This window comes from Furipterus horrens, unplaced genomic scaffold, assembly GCF_987537825.1.
Source record: "Furipterus horrens unplaced genomic scaffold, mFurHor1.1.pri manual_scaffold_5, whole genome shotgun sequence".
NCBI classification, from domain to species: Eukaryota; Metazoa; Chordata; class Mammalia; order Chiroptera; family Furipteridae; genus Furipterus; species Furipterus horrens.
Window position 1 is genome coordinate 135,880,250 of NW_028327175.1, and position 17,213 is coordinate 135,897,462.

Below are 17,213 nucleotides of genomic sequence, written 5' to 3' on the forward strand. Positions count from 1 at the left end.
GCATTCCTACACACTATAATGAACTATTTCTGAGAAATTAAGAAACAATCCCATTTACAATTACATCAAAAAGAATAAAAGCCCCAGCCAGTATGATTCAGTGGTTGGAGCGTCATCCCAGTCAGGGCACATACCCAGATTGCAGGTTTGATCCCAAGGTGGGGCTTGAATGAGAAGGCAGCCAATTGATATTTCTCTCTCTCTCTCTCCCCCTCCCCCTTCCTCTCTCTCTAAAAGTGAAAAAAATGTCTTCAAGTGAGGATTTAAAAAAAAAAAAGAATACCTGAAAATTAGCCAAGGAGGTAAAAGACATATATGTTGAAAACTATAAGACATTAAGCAAAAAATAAAAAAATAAAAAATAAAAATTAAAGACACAAATAAACGGAAAGACATTCTATGCTCATGGATTGGGAAAATTAATATTGTTAAAATGTCCATAACCACCCAAAGCAATATACAAATTCAATGCAATCCCTATCAAAATTCCAATAAGCATGTTTTTGTTCACAAAAAATAGAACAAACAATCCTCAATATTTATGGAATGATAAAAGACCTTGAATAGCCAAAGCAATCTTGTGGAAGAAGAACAAAACAAAAGTCATCATGCTTCCTGATTTCAAGTCGTATTACAAAGCTTTAGAAATTAAAACAGTATGGTATTGGCATAAAAACAGATAGATACATAGGTCAACGGAACAGAAAGCCCAGAAATAAACTTAAGGGGGCACTGGCTGGCAGCTCAACTGGTCAGAGCATCCACCCAATACTCCAAGGTTGTGGGTTCAATCCCCAACCAGGGCACATACAAGAATCAACCAATGAATGCATAAATAAGTGGAACAACATGTCCGTCTGTCTGTCTGTCTCTTTTCCTTCCTCTCTCTCAAATCAATAAATAAAACAAAATTTAAAAAAGAACTTACAAAAATATGGCTAATTAATTTGTGACAAAGGAGCCAAGAATATATAATCTGGAAAGGACAGTCTCTTCAATAAAAGGTGTTAGAAAAACTGGACAGCCACATGCAAAAAAAATGAAACTAAGCTACTGTCTTAAACCATACACAAACATTAACTAGAAATAAATTAAAAACTTAAAACATAAGACCTGAATTATAAAACTCCTAGAAGAAAACATAGATGGTAAGCCCCTTGATAGGGTCTTAGCCAAGATTTTTAAAATTTGACACGAAAAGCAAAGGCAACAAAAGCAAAAAAATAAGTGAGACCACACCAAACTAAAAAGCTTCTGCACAGCAAAGAAAACCATCAACAAAGTGAAAAGGCAATCTACTAAGTGGGAGAAATATTTCCAAATCATATATCTGATAAGAGGTTAATATGCAAAATAGATAAAGAACTCATACAACTCAACAGCAAAAAGCAAACAATATTTTAAAAATGTGCAGAATATCTGAATACTTTTTTTTCTAATAAAGATATACACATTGCCAACAGACATATGAAAAGATTCTTTACATCATTAATCATCAGTGAAATACAAATCAAAACCACAATGAAATATAACCTCATACTTGTTAGAATGGCTATTATCAAAAAGACAAGAAATCGTTGTTGGCAAGGATGTGAAGAAAAGGTAACCCTCTGCAATGTTGGTGGGAATGTCAATCAGACAGTATGAAGGTTCCTCACAAAATGAAAAATATAACAGTTAACAATGAAAAATTTCTCTAATTATAATTAGAAGGCTAAAACCTTATTTTACAGATAAGAAAACCAAAATGCAGAGAGACTAAGTAATGTACTTTCTCAAACCATACAGCCATAGTCACACTTATACGAGAACCTAGTGCTCCTGCCTCAGGGGTTTTCCCACTACACTTTCTGCTTAAGATAGAAGTGTTTTTTTCTACCTAAGAAGAAAACCTAATACTTTTTACCTAAGGAAAAAAACATGTAGTATTTGTTAGTTGGCAAAAAACAAGCAAACAAAGCCCTGACCCAGGTGGCTCGGTTGGCTGGGCATTGTCCCACAAAGTGAAAGGTCACCAGGTTAATTCCCAGTCAGGGTTGAGGGTTCAGCCCCCAGCTGGGGCTTAGTCCCCAGTTGGGGCGTGTATGAGAGGCAAACGGTCAATGTTCTCTCTCACATCAATGTTTCTCTCCCTTTCTCCATCCCTTCCCCTCTCTCTAAAAATAAAAAAATTAAAAAAAAAAGAACATTTTTTGCCACTCCATCCTATACAATGTCCTAATGTAATAATGTTAATGATATATAGGTTATCATGACCTAAACCATTATAGAGAAGTTGTAAATATGTAAGTTTTAAACACACTAAACAGTACAATTTAGATTCCAGAAAGAACAGTCATTGTTCTATATTACAAAAATATTGAAAAAATGGTTATTATTTTAGGAATATCAACCAGGAACAAATTTTATTAATCAGCTTCAACATTTTTTCCTCATGTGATCTATTATTTATTAAGCAAAGATCAAGTTCTTGGCCTCTTAGTCAACTCTTACAATCCACCTACACAGTATTTACTATTAACAATATTATACAAGAATAAACTAAAATTAGTCCTCTCTAAATAACGCTCCATAGCTGGTACTATGTTAAGATAAAATTTGTACCCAGGTCTGCCTAAATGAAAACGATGTTTTACTCTTGTTATATGCAAGTGTTTCCAGAATGAGCGTCAGAATGTGGTAAACTGTTGGAGAACTGATGAAGAGGAATTAAACTTCTGAAGGCAGAGTACATTTAGCAACCTCTTCCATCCTATCAAGATACAAATTTTCCTCAAATATAAACCTTTCCCTGGTAGAGAATATTTCACATGTGTTGTCACAACCGTTTTGGGGGAAAATTCAGTGTGACTTAGTGACTCTACCGGGAGAATACTGTTGGAAGCTTGTGCTTGGTTTCCTCTGGATTTTACCCACGTGCCTTTTTCCTCTGCTTATTTTGCCTTGTGCCCTTTCACTGTAATAAATGACAGCCATGAGTATAACTTAAAAAAAATAAAAGATACAATCTTTAAAGGGTTCACTAGTCAGGTTACTATTTGAAAAGCATGCAAATTCAGGTCTAAAATTGTTCTTGTGCATTATGTGTTTTCTCTAGAAGTTCATCGAACGTTCTTCATGTAACTGGTGTTTTTAATAAAAGAAAAAACAAACAAACAAACAAATGCAAATGGAAGAACCAATGCTTAACTTCAAGAAAGGTTGTATCTCAAGTTTTCTTAAAACTCATAAATACACAAAAGTCAGAAGAGACAAAACTGCTTGCATGATACAAAAACAAACTGCTTTATGGACTTAGTCATTCTTATGTCCACGAGCTTCTAAAGGCATGTTTCCCTAGAATAACATACATATATACATTTTAAAAATTAATTCAGCTTATTTCTTAATTTGATGTATTTTCAAATATCAAATTTATTTTACATGGACAAAAGAAAGAAAAAATAATGATATATAGAACAGGAAAGGATGATGAATGAAAATCTGTATTATACAAAAGCAAGTTACTCATTCCTCAAAGAACATTCCTGGCAGAATCCTAGGCCACATTGGACAAAACATCTGAAGATCCTATATAGTCTGCCATCTGAGAGCAAGCATCCTTTTAGCGTCAGGTTTTAAAGGGTGCTGCTTATTTCATAATCCAAATATAATAGCAACAATATTATTACTATCACTGCTTATACTTTGAGTCACAGGAACAAGACACTGGCAGCAGCATAATTTGACAACCAATCCTTCCTATTTGTTAATACATTCTTTGTTCTTTACTTTCTTTTCTACTTGTAACTGGATATATTAATATATTTTTACTTCCCAAAATAGCTGATATCATCTGGATTACTTGATAAAAAAATATCTGACAAAATATGGACTGGTTGATTTAGGTACAGTAGTTACTAAAAATACTTTTACCTAAACATTTTTATGTAGTTTTGAGAAATAATTTCTATCACGTACTCTGCGAGATAATACAGGAACATTTATTAATCATTTAACAAGAATAAAATAAAGTTTAAGTCCTCAGGAAAAGAAACAAAAGGTAAAAAATTGGGCAATTAACATCTCTGGTCCCCTGTCCTTATCTATAATGTCTATTTATTATCAAAGTAATATTATAATTCTCTTCTCCATTAATTTATATTTCTCTTTGCTTTTAAAAGATCAAAATCTGTGAATTTAATTTTCTTAATAGTTTAACAGCCTTGACCAAAACAACTCATTCAGGTTGGACTGTCACCTATGTGGCCTACTTTTTTTTTTAGAGAAATTAAGTCCCACAAAAATGTGCAGCACCTGATAACCTAAAATCGTCTTATTAATGTGGAAAATTCTATTTTCTCTATCTTTCCCCATTTATGAATTTACCCTCGTCTTTCTCCAATAAAATCTATATTTGGGCATGTTATATAAAATTAAATGGAAGTTCTTTGCCTAAGGAGAAAGAGGCCAAAGGAAATATTTTGTTTTTTAAGATTTTATTTATTTTTAGAGAGAGGGGAAGGGAGGGAGACAGAAAGGGAGAGAAACATTGTTCTGTGAAAGATCAGTTGCTTCTCACATGCCCCCATCCAGGGACCTGGCCCACACCCAGACATGTGCCCTGATTGGGAATCAAACCAACCACATTTCAGTTTGCATTTCACAGGCCAATGCTCAATCCACTGAGCCACACCAGCCAGGGAAGGAAATTATTATTATTATTATTATTATTTTTAGATAAGATTGTACATTGGTAACCATAAGTCATGAGTCTCAAAACTGTTTTCAGGAGATAAGTGAATTTCTGATTTTCTGTCTATATCTATTTATTTTAACATGTCAAAATCTATTCTAATAAATATCCCACAGTGAAAAGCTATATATATTACATATACACACAAATAAAACTTGGTTATAAAGTCTCACATGGAAAACAGTGTTATCACTTTGATCGTACACATTTTTCTTTTAAAAAGTCAATACAGCAAAATTCCAGTACTCTCAAATAATTGTTAGAAATTAATCCATATTATTTCATTATTTCTATCTTGATGTATTGTCTTTCCAGTACAGAAAAGATCTAGGTACAGAATCTAACACAGTATCATAAAAATATTATTGCTAAAGATAATTGTGAAGTTTCCAATAAGCAAACGAGTAAAATTCTAGTACACTGACCAATGAACATAATGATATGTTAACAAAACAATTTTAAAAAATGTGTTATTTTAACCACTCATATAAAAATGACCAGCTTAAAGCTTTTTTCAAGAACTATTACGAAAGATTTATAGACTTCTTAATGCCCTTTCATAATGAAAGCATTATTTTATTTTGATCGGACAACCTAATCAATGCCCATTTACAGAAGTTAAACTTTGTCAGTTTCCTTACTAGCGCAATAAAAATTCACATAACCTAACATACATGATAAGTATTTATATCATTAATCATTCAATAAAAATGCCACATTTCAACACAGGGATATAATCACAAACATTTATGTTTCTCTTTTTATTCTTGGGTAAGGAGTTTCTCATTTTATTTTGATGAGAATTTCTCCCTATTACCTTTGTCATAACACCTTCTTGTATCTACTAATCAAGCATTTCATCTAAGATCAGTGATGTCTGAAATTACCAAAACAGTTATCATTTTCAAAACTTGCCAAATTGCTCCTTCTCCTTCCTCAGCCATTACACACTACTCAGCAACTTCCCTTTCCATCACACATTTTAAAATATTTATTGCCAACTGCACCAAATCTAAGTCACAGTTAGAAGGTTAGAATTGAGAAGGCATTTGGCTAAAATCCAGGAATTCTGAATCCTGACCTCAATCTGCTTTACGCTGGTTGCCCCTTCACCCCTACTTGACTTCTCTGGGAAGGACATGAATAAAAGAAAAGGCCAGGCACCCACACACTGTTACTATAAAGCTTTTGTTACCAACTTCAAAGTCCCCTGTGAACTAGGCTGGTCTGCATGGAAGGCTCGCCAAGCTTAAGGCCTAGAATCACTTGGATACTCTTTGCTGTCTTTCCTCTTCTAAGGCTATGCTCACATCTCAGCCAATGGTGAAGGCCAGTCTAGCAACGTACGAAGGAAAACTAAGCCACTGGACACATTCAGCTCAGAAATCCATTTAGCTCTCAACACCACAGACAAAACTTAAAAAATCAAGAAGAAAAAGGAAAGACAAAATAGGAGCATTACGCTGAAGAGAAGGGGGCAAGGCATTCTACAAAGGAACTTAACAGGTAATTATGCTACCATTAATGGTAAGATTATAGAGAAACCAGAATTCTTTAATGTAACATAAATCATGTAAGCAATCAGTAGTTGGAAACAAAGAAGGAGGGGTAACTTAGGAAACCAAAGAGAAAACACTAATAAAAGAAGGGCATTGCTTTAATGTTTAAGATTAAAGACCACAAGCTTTTGAATTTCAATCCTGGGTATACCACTCTAGCTGAGTGACCATGAATGAAATCCTTAACCTTTCCAAATCTGTTTTGCTACCTGTAAAACAGATATTAACACCAAAGGGCTCTTTTCTGGCACACAGTAAATGAAGACTCTGTGGTAGTTTTTAATAAACGTTAATAAAACCAAACAGAAACCTGTTTTCTCCATATTTAGATATCTCATTTCTTTAAATTTATGAATCACTTGATGAAGATGGGAGGTACAAAGTGCTATACAAAATACTGTAAAAAAAATTTTATACTCAATATTGTGTCTGGAATTTGCTTCAAAATAATCCACTGGGAATGAAACAATGGCCATTAGTTAATACAGCTGAGTGTTCACTGTACTACTGTATTTTTGTGTATGTTTGAAGTTTTTGTAAATGAAAGATTTTTAAAAACTTCTTTCCCTTTAATTAATATGATTGGACAAGAAAATAAGTTTGAGCATCGCTTCTACCTCTAATAGGTCATGAATGTAAAAGATGGAAAGGTAAAAGAGAACACAAGAATACCCAATGGGTAAGTATAGAGAAAAATACCTACAAATGACCTAGTAAACATACCTACATTGATTGGGAGGAAGGGAAGTATTGAGGTGAAAGCTGACAAATACCCATGCATTGGGAACAATAAAAAAAAAATATATATATATACATATATATATGTATATATATGTGTGTGTGTGTGTGTGTGTGTGTGTGAAAAACAAGAGAGCATCAAACAGAACATAAGCATGTCTTAATTTAACAAATCCAACAACTGCTTCCTCTACACACCTTCTACACTTATTTTTTAAAGATTTTTATTTATTTTTAGAGAGAGAGGAGGACGGAGGGAGAAAGACAGAAAGAGAAAGATCAGCCTGAAAGAGAAATATCTATTGGTTGCCTCTTGCACACACCCCATGCCGTGACAGGGGACCTAACCCACAACCCAGGCATGTGCTCTGACCAGGGATCGAACAGGCAACCTCTTACCTTGTAGGACGACCAAAGAACTGAGCCACACCAGTCAGGACTAAGTTTGTATAAACCAGTAACTCTAAATGTATTAGTAAAAGTTCACATCTGATGTACTTACATTACATCAGATATGAATTCTGTTGTAAAATGAAATATATCTATTGTGGTAAATTCATATTTTCACATGTGGAATCCTCTTTTACCAAGCAAGATATACCCTGGAGATCCTTTTTAAATTTGTATTTCTTTCCCTTAATTTTGTGAACTTAGGAGAGGGAGAACATATCTTCACCCTCTAGAAACCTCTAAAAAGTCAAATACTAAGAGAAATGTACACAATAATCATTTATTGATAATGATTATAATAAAACAAAATGATTTAGACTTTGGGAAAAATAAGTTAATTGTGAGACTGTGCAAGAGTCACAGATTATCAAGTACTACCAAATAAGAATGAAAATGCTCTTCATACAAGTTTTTCCAATAATAATAATTCTCATGGGAAATAATATTGATGGTTAAATCTTATTACCCAAAAAGTCTCAATGTATATCATCTTTAACAAAGAGAAAGAATTACTAATACTATGTAATTTCATACAGCAGTTGGAGCAAATTAAATAAAATTTGCTTCTGGAAGAGTTCAGTTGTGTTCTACTTTTACCCGAGAAGTCAGGCAAATGTTTCAAACATTAAAATACCACACAATTATTTCTGTGGATAAGAGGACAGCATTTACACTAAGGAAAATTCTGACTGCTTTAACAAGAGTTATTACTCAATGTTTCTCAACATTTTTATTTATCGACTGACTTTTAGAGAGAGGAAGGGGTGGGGGGGGAAGAGGGAGGGGAGGGAGGGAAAGGAGAGACATAAACATCAATTTGTTGTTCCATTTATTTATGCTTTCATTGGTAGATTCTTGTATGTGCCCTGACCAGGGGCTGAACCTGCAACCTTGGTATATCAGAATGACCCTCTAACCAAATGAGCTACGGAGCCAGAGATGCTATATATTATTTTTTCTGTAAATTATTTGCCAGAAAGTACAAAAATTGTGAAGCCTTCTAAGATTGTCAGGCTATTTCTTTCTCCTGGCTAAATGTAAAGGTCTGACAAAATTCAAAGGTGATGGTGAACAATTTGCTAGAGAAGAAATTCAAACAAACCTAAGTATGTGAAAGTCTTCTAAAAAATATGAAATATGCTACGTAGTTACAAAATGGTGACACAATTAAGGCATTTTTCTGACATCTCCTGCTTTCTATATGTCAAATTTTAGTTTGTTTATTCACCAGTTATACATACCAAAAATCTCCTGAGACAATTTTGTTTCTAAATGATCCCCTTCAAACTTTGTAAACAACTGTGATGGGCAAACTTAATGACTTAGAAGTTACAAGAAATACTCCTTTACTTCAAATGGTAAGGTACAGTTACAACAGTTTTTAATAAAACTGCAAGATATTCAATACAACTGAGTAAATTTCTTTTTTCTCTTTAGTATGAAATCTCTCAAACATACTAAATCTCTAGTTTCTCAATACCAAAATTTAAAATGTTAAGTCTAAATCACAGGTTACATCTTTTTTTTTTTTTCCTTTCTTTTAGCTATTCCCTCTGAGGGGGAAAAATGCACATTATACAAAACTGGATTATAAAAATTTCATTATAAGGGCATGGAACAAAAACTAGCATACATGTAACTTCCTTGGACTTCATAATAATGGATTCAGAAAATTTATTAAGTGATATACCAAAAGAATCCATAATTCTCTTTAATAACATACATAAACATGTAGAACAAAGGAATAAAAACAAGACAAAAATCATTAAGTGTCAATCATCACTGCATAGCTTTCCTAACTTGCCCCTTAGAGACAATCCGTTAAGTAAAGGCTTCTTACACTAATTTTGCCACCTACCTTTTAAGATCCTCAATTTCATCCTAAAGACATCACTACACCTGATATTGTATGACAGACCAAACTAACCAACTCAGAAATCAGAGAAACTAAGACTTATAACAAAATTCAAGTCTCTGGCCAAAGAACATATATGCATGACCCATGGACAGATAATGGTATGGGGGACTGTTGGGGGAAGGGGTTGGATGGAGGAGGGCAAAGAGGGAAAAGTGGGGACAACTGTAAATAGTATAAACAATAAAACATAATAAAAGAAAAACAAACTATTCATTATATGCATGTACTCACTGAAAACAAAATTCAGGTCTTTTGAAAGCAGTATAATTCATTTAGCACCAGAAAAGCATATAATTGCTATAAATATAATCTGTCAGGTATCTGGGTTTTATAAAATGCAAACAAAAATGTAATCTTAAATTTTAAAAATGCTGCTATTGTATAATTTTTCTCCTATTCAATCTTAGAAACAGAACAGATTCAGACAAAATGTCTTTATAGCGTAAAAGTTATCTTCCTCTGCCCAAACCTTTATTTCCTATCAGAAATTCAGGCATAGAACAGATTGGAATAATATGGTTTACCACACTATGAACTTGATATATGAACCCTCACTATGAAAAAGCAGGAATCTGGAAGATTTGGATACCAAAGTTAATAAACAACTCCATCAAATAACGAGCAATTTTTTAAAAGATTTTACTTATTCTTAAAAGGAGGGGAAAAGAGAGAGGGAGAGAAACATCAAAGTGTGGTTGCCTGTTGCACACCCCCAACTGGCGACCTGGCTCACAACCCAGGTATGTGCCTTGACTGGGAGTCAAACTGGCAACCCTTTTGGTTTGCAGGTGGGCACTCAATCCACTGAACCACACCAGCAAGGGCAAATAAGTAACAATTTTAATAAACCATTGAAAAGGGTGTTTAAGGAAGCCTTTCCTAATTCTAGTTCACTTCAATCACCCCACTACTATATTCATTACTCCTTTCACAAGATAACAGCAGGTTCTTGAATAATGTTTCATTCAATATCATTTCATTAAAATGTTGATGAGATGCCATAGGAACTTAACTCTTGTTTATTATCAATTAGCCTATGGTAAAACTGGTGTCATTACACATTGTTTCACTTAAAGCTGAAGAACTTACTGACTTAGGTGAAGGTTTACTGTATATTGCAGTTTATCTTCTGATCTGTAATTATTATCAAATTGAGGGAATGATGAGGAAAAAGTATGTAAATCATGTATGTACTAATGTGGGTCTAATATCAAGAATAAACTCTTAAACTCAACAATAAAAAGATAACAAATTCAATTTAAAAATGGGCTAGGGATCTGAGTAGACATTTCTCCCAAGATATGCAAATAGTCAATGAGCATATGAAATGATGCTCAACATCACCTGTCATTAGGGAAATTCAAACCAAAACCATAATGAGCTATCATACCTATCTACTTGAATAGCTATAATCAAAAAGACAGACAATTAACAAGTATTAGCAAGAGTGTGGAGAAACTGAATCACATTACTGGTGGGAATGTAAAATACTGCAGCCACTTTGGGAAAGTTTGGCTTTCTCAAAAAGTTAAAACATAATTATTATATGACCCAGCAATTCCACTCCTAGGCACATACCGAAGAGAAGTGAAAACCAATGTCCACACAAGCAATACTGCTAATGATCACAGCAGTATTATTCACGGTAGGCAAAAAGTAGAAATAACTCAAATGTCTGTCAACTGATGAATGGATAAACAAAATGCAGTATGTCCATACAATGCAACATTATTTCACCATCAAAAGCAATCAAATGCTGATACATGCTACAACATAGATGAATCTTGAAAACAAGCTAAGGAGCCAGACACAGAAGGACACCTATTGTATGATTACATTGAATGACTCGTCCACAGTAGGCAAATCCATAGAAAGACAGATTAGGGATTGCCAAGGGCTGGGTCATAGGAGGAACGGGAAAAGACTGCTAATGGGTATGGGATTTTTTTTTTTTGGGGGGGGGGGTGTTAATGAAAATGTTCTGGAATTAGATAGTGATGTTTGCACAACCTTGTGAATAAATTTAAAACGACTGCATTGTATACTCCAAAAGGGTGAATTTTATGATTTGTAAATCATATCCCAATTTTTAAAAAAATTCAGCGTATGGGGTGGGGGAGAGAAATTGGGGGAAAAGGGGACAACTGTAATTGAAAAACCAAAATAAAAAAAAATAAAAAATTTCAGCGTATGGATCTCTGTACTTGGATACTTTCCATATATGACATAGTAAATAAAATAAGTTAATAGTTTACAATTGAATTATCCCAAAAGCAATGGGCAAGTGCAAGAAGCAGTTTAAAAATATTTGCAAGTGGAGTACAAGGTAATTTGGAGGGTAGTGATGTTAAGTTTTTAACTTGAAACTACAAAAAAAAAAGAAGACATCTTTCTTTATTTGTATCTACCCAATATCCAGACTCTATACAGCAGATAAGTAGATATAAATAAAATAAGAATCAACCGAGAAGTTCAGAGGCACATCAAAACAAATCAAGCCCCATTTGCTGGGCCTTTTAGAGCCAGTTTTCAAACCAGGAAAGAAAACCAATTTCCTTACTTTATATATATCTTTATTTGCCAAAGAAAACACTGTTTCACTGTTTCCAAATCCCAAATCCAGCCTCTAAGGATGAAAATTTGTCAATACTAAGAGTATTCAAAGAATTAATATGTCACTGATGTTAGGCAGTCCCAAAACTGGGTTTTGTACAATGGAATAAGGTATAGTCTCCAAAAGAACTTACTTAGAAGAAACACTGTTGTGGATGACAATATTATCCCCATAAAAGTGATTTTAAAAAACAACCCGCCCCCCTCCCCCCCAAAAAAACAAAAAAACAATCCAGCCCTGGCTGGTGTGGCTCAGTGGATTGAGCACCGGCCTGCAAACCAAGGGGTTGCTGGTTTGATTCCCGTCAGGGCACATGCCTGGGTTGCAGGCCAGGTCCCCAGTTGTGGGTATGCCAGAGGCAACCGCACATTGATGCTTCTTTCCCTTTTCTTTCTCCCTCCCTTCCTTTCTCTCTAAAAAAAATAAATAAAATCTTTAAAAAACAAGAACAACAACAATCCATCTCATTGTTGTTGAGTTCCACAATGGAATCCTTAAAGGATACCATTCCTTCCCTGAGCAAAGAAGCAAAATGTACTGCAAACTGCAATTTGCCTAACAAAGAGACTCCATTTTTTAACCTGCATTAGAAAATCCTACAGCCTACTTTTTTGCAAACATATTACGTATATATGTCCCCTACATGAATCGTGGATTATAGTTTAGACATTTTTCTCCTTTTCTACTTCTGCTTATTTTTCATGACAAGAATGTCTTTACCATATTCGTCAAAAAGCAAAAATCTGCCCTATTTTTCATGAAGCCTTCCTTCATTATCTTATGAAATTTCTTTCATTTCTAAACACCCCTAGCACTTGCCCACACCATAGTAAGGCACATTTTGCCTTGTACTCTAACTGAATACACTATATTTTCTCTAAGGACCAAAAAGTTTCTGAAGGTTAGGGCAACTTCCCTAATATCTTGGCTTGCTCACAACCTGGTATAAAGCAGATGCTTAATAAATATTTAACTGAAGTACTTACCTAACTGCCTTTCCTTCCTAAAAATAGCACTACTAAACAACTAAGTGATTAGGCAAGTACTCAGAACTGGCAAATCCCCATAGACACTGAACACTAATTCTCACTTCATAAAAAAAAAATTCAGGTCATCCTGTGTAGTCCTGTAAGAATAAAAGGGGGGGGGGCATTATTCAGATGCTTCCTAGAATTGCTCCAGCTGCAAGTACATTGGAGGGAATTAGGCCAATTTGAAATAGTAACTCTGTATTACAAGTCAAAGACATTCATCCTGATATCCTTCAGCCAAGCTAGGGCGAAGCTGAAATCACAACTTTTCCCTACATTGGGAAGAGCTTCTGAGACTACAGCAAGAATGAGGACAGCCAAGCAAGAGGCTGCATCACACTAGGCAACACAGAGAGCCTCTATCTGAACTGATCATTCTTGTTCCAGAGGACACCTCAATAATCACCTGGAGACCAACTTTTCATCCTGATCATAACCACTGTCTGACCCTGCTAGCTACTAACACCAATTCAAATAAAACCTAATAATGGAAACACCAACAGTTCCACCCCTACAATCCAGACCTGCCCTCCTCCCCTTTCAAAAAATTTACAAGGGAGAATTAAATTTTGGAAACAAGAATTCATTTTTAATACTAAAACTGCTGTAATTTAATATACAAACCAAATGACCCCAAAGTGTTAAGATAATCAGTCAACAGAATCAAACAGAAGGTTAACTGTTCAAAATGAATCCCATTATTTTAAAGTAAAAGAGAAATTACATCTGTTAGTGACAACATGGGTAAAGTTGTCTTTTGGACTGTATATAAGGATTACTGCCAGGCCTTTTAAACACAGAAAGTTAAAACTACCATCGATTTTCTTATAATTTTCCTCTTAAATTACATACAGGGTGGGGCAAAAGAAGGTTTACCATTGTTCATATGGAAAGTAATACATGCGATAATAAATAATAATATAAGAATAAACTGTTTCACATACAACTGTAAACGTACTTTTGCTCCACCTTGGATTATAAAGAGAAAATATGAAACCCAAATGATTTTAGTTGGGAGACTAACAACTACATATTACTGTTCAGATTAAAATACTGCTCTGCACTCTGGACTCTTAATAGTATCTCCTGAACTTTACTACCACGAAAATGGAAATTTGGAGTTACAAGTATGCTTTAAAAAAAAAACTGATCACCAGATTAATATCCTCTTTCAAAAAAACAAATCTAAAATTTGACATTCAATTCAGATATTTACAGAAGAATTTATTAGTCATTTTTTTTAAAGCCTTGTCAAGCAGCAGTAACTAACCACTAACAGTTACTGGTAAAAAAAAAAAAAAAAAAGAAAAAAAAAGTAGCCCTGAGGCAGAAGGCTAGGATTCAAAGCAAACAGAATTAAAATAAGATAAACAACTCATTAAAACCACCAAAAGTAAAAACAACAGTAACAAGAAATGTACAGGATATGGCCATAATCATTTAAAAACAAAAAAAGCCCTAATTAAAAAACCTTAATCACTAAAAAGTGAAGCAAATACAAACACTAAGAATTCTTCAAAATAACTCCAGGATTTTGTATTAACTCACAGCTCTAAAAACTCATTAATTTCATGTTTTTCAAAACCTTCTAAATGCCTTTTATAAGCTCTCTTATAGGATGGTTACTAATAATACATAATTCAAAAAGTGCTAGGCAGATATAATATCTCGGCAAGTGTATGACAGGTTTGAAAGAATAAAACAAGCAGAGACAGAGCAGAGCAAATGATAACTGATAAACCAAAGGATGATTCCTGGAGGGCAGAGCTGGGCTTGGCTTGGCAGGGGGGAAATTTTAAAAGAGGTCCACAAGACAAATTCTAACAAAAACCTGATTCATGCCTTTAGTATTTACACAAGCCTATGTTTTGAAACGTACTTTTAACCTTTGGACAACCAAAGTGATATCAGGCACCTTAAAGCATTGTTGCTTAGATATTCATTTTCACGTTCCAGTCCAAATCATTAACAAAATTCCCATACATTTTCATAACACCACCGCAGAAATGGAAAGCCTTCTATCCTCTAGGTAAAGGTTATCCTATTTTTGACTTGTTTAAAGTTTCAGTTTTGCTTTATAACCTATTACAGAAAACATCCCTTGTGGGACACTGTAAAGGGCATACCCTCCTGTCAAGCCAGAAAGCTCAAACACAAAGACATGAGCGAACGAAGTGCTGTAATTCTTCCAAACTGAGCCTCTCCAACACCCCCTCACCCTTCCCCCCCCAACAGATATGTCTATTAAATCAGTGTCTGTTCTCCCCCTAGCACAACAAAGAGAACTTCTCACCGCATGAAATTGCCGCTGAATGGACACCAGAAAGCAGGATTTGCATAATTTCTCCAACGAAACCCTGTCGAGAAGGAGGGGACGAGGGGCCCAAGCGAACGTCTACAATCTCCCGGATTCTGCTGGGGAAGACCTGGTTCCTAAGAGTGCTCCCCACGGGTGGGGTGGGGGTGGAATTCCGGGCCTCCCCGAGGGCTGGGCGTGGGGGACGTAGGGCGTCGCGAGAGCACTTCCCCACACAGGAGCAGCACCGAAGCAAAGATGGGGAAATAACAATACTGGCGGACAGGAGAGTGAGACACAAGGATGGACTGGGGCTAGGGGGCGGCGGGCGGAGCGGAGACACCACACGGGCCACTTACTTTTTGGAGGGGGGTTAAATATATGAGTTAAGCCCTTATGGTCCCGCCGGCCGCCGCACAGAGGGAAACGGGACCTTGGGAGAGAAAAACAGACAAAACACACAGTGTGAGAGGCGCAGCTCGGCCGCCCGGCCCCTCCCGGGGCGCCCCGGTCTACACTCCCTGCTGCCCGCGGGGAAAAAGCCACCCGGGGTGGCCCAAGGTCTGGGAGGCGGGGGAGGGGGGTGAGAACGAGGCTCTAGGCGAGGCGGCGGCTCCGGCAAATCCCCCGGGAGGGGACAAGAACACTTGTCTTCTCGGTCGGACCCGGTCCCACCTCCCTTCCTCCCCGCCGCGCATACACTGAACACAGATACACACACACACCGACCCGAACGTCGAGGATTAACTCCCCGGCCGCCGCCGCCGCCGCCCGCTGAGGAAGTGCTGCCGCTGTCCCCCGCGGCCATGACACCCCACTTGGCTCGGTCAGGCGGACCCCGGGCCTGTGACAGCTCCAGCTCCCTCCGCCCCCATCTCCACCTCACGCCTCGCACGCGCCCGAGCGCCCGCCTGCCCGCCGCGCGTGCACGTGGGGTCGGGAACGCGCGCCGCTGGGGCGCTTGGGGGAGGGGCGGCGCGGGACGGGGAAGGCGCCGGAGAGCGGAGGGTGGGACCGACTTGCTGCCCAGTCCGCCTGGCCCTGCGCTGGACTCTGCGGGACCCGCGGCGGCGCCCACCCGTCAAGTGGCAGCGCTGCAGGGCGAGTCTCCACAATAAGCCAGCGGCGGCGCCTGGCAGCCGGGGGAGGAGAGGAAGGGAGAAGGTGGGGAGACAGGCTCTCCCGCCCGAGAGTCCGCCCCGGAGAGGGTGCGGGGAGGGGCCGGAGCGCGCGCTCAGGCCCCAGCCCAAGAGAACCCGCCCGGAGGTCTCGCGCGCCCACACTCCGGCCGGTGAGCGGGGCGGAGGAGGGTTGGGGGGGACGCCCGAGCCAAAGAGGGCGGGCGGGCCGGAGCAGCAATTGCTTCTGCCCCGGCTCCCTCCCACGTCCCGGGTGGCCGGCGGCGGGGCGGCCCGAGGGCCTGAGGCGGCCAAGAGAGAATCTCACCTACACAGTGAATGAGCTTGTGGCGCCACGAGTCCAGTTCTTGCCGAAAGCCGCGTCTCTCAGCGGAGCATTGCTGCCGCCTACACACCCTCGCCATCTTCTGCCGCCCTCCCGGCCCTGCCTCCGCCGCGGCCCCGCGCACGCCCAGCCGCGTCGCCCGGGGCCGCGCACGCACCCGCGGCCTGGGCGTCGCACCTCCCGCTGGGGGCGACGCGGGGGCAGGGCAGGGCTCACCTCGCCGTGGCCCCGTGGCAGCCCAGGGGCAAGAGGGATGCACACCCTCCCCGCACCCGGGGCCGCGTAGCCGGCCAGACTGAGGTCCCCTCAGCCCTTGGCTATGGCTGCCTCATCCTCTGGCCGCCCAGGAAGGCGCCTTCCCACGGCCGGAGCTCAGCCCCTTCGACCCCGCGCTGCCGCCGCCGCCGC

The 17,213-nt window shown here is 38.3% G+C and overlaps 1 protein-coding gene across 6 annotated transcripts in view; it reads right to left on the reverse strand.

Annotated features, from left to right (window-relative positions):
* The window catches only part of LCOR (ligand dependent nuclear receptor corepressor), a 117,878-nt gene extending 100,968 nt beyond the window's left edge, over positions 1-16,910 (reverse strand). For 2 of the 6 annotated variants that reach the window (XM_090277908.1, XM_090277912.1), the window contains exon 1: positions 16,788-16,910. In XM_090277908.1, the coding sequence (XP_090134034.1) occupies positions 16,788-16,884 (97 nt within the window). In that variant the 5' untranslated portion in view covers positions 16,885-16,910. Of the gene's footprint in view, positions 1-15,338; positions 15,458-15,700; positions 15,775-16,066; positions 16,200-16,787 lie in introns of those variants that run through there. The other 4 variants (XM_090277910.1, XM_090277911.1, XM_090277913.1 and 1 more) reach the window with 4 other exon arrangements.
* Between the last annotated feature and the right edge of the window lie 303 nt (positions 16,911-17,213).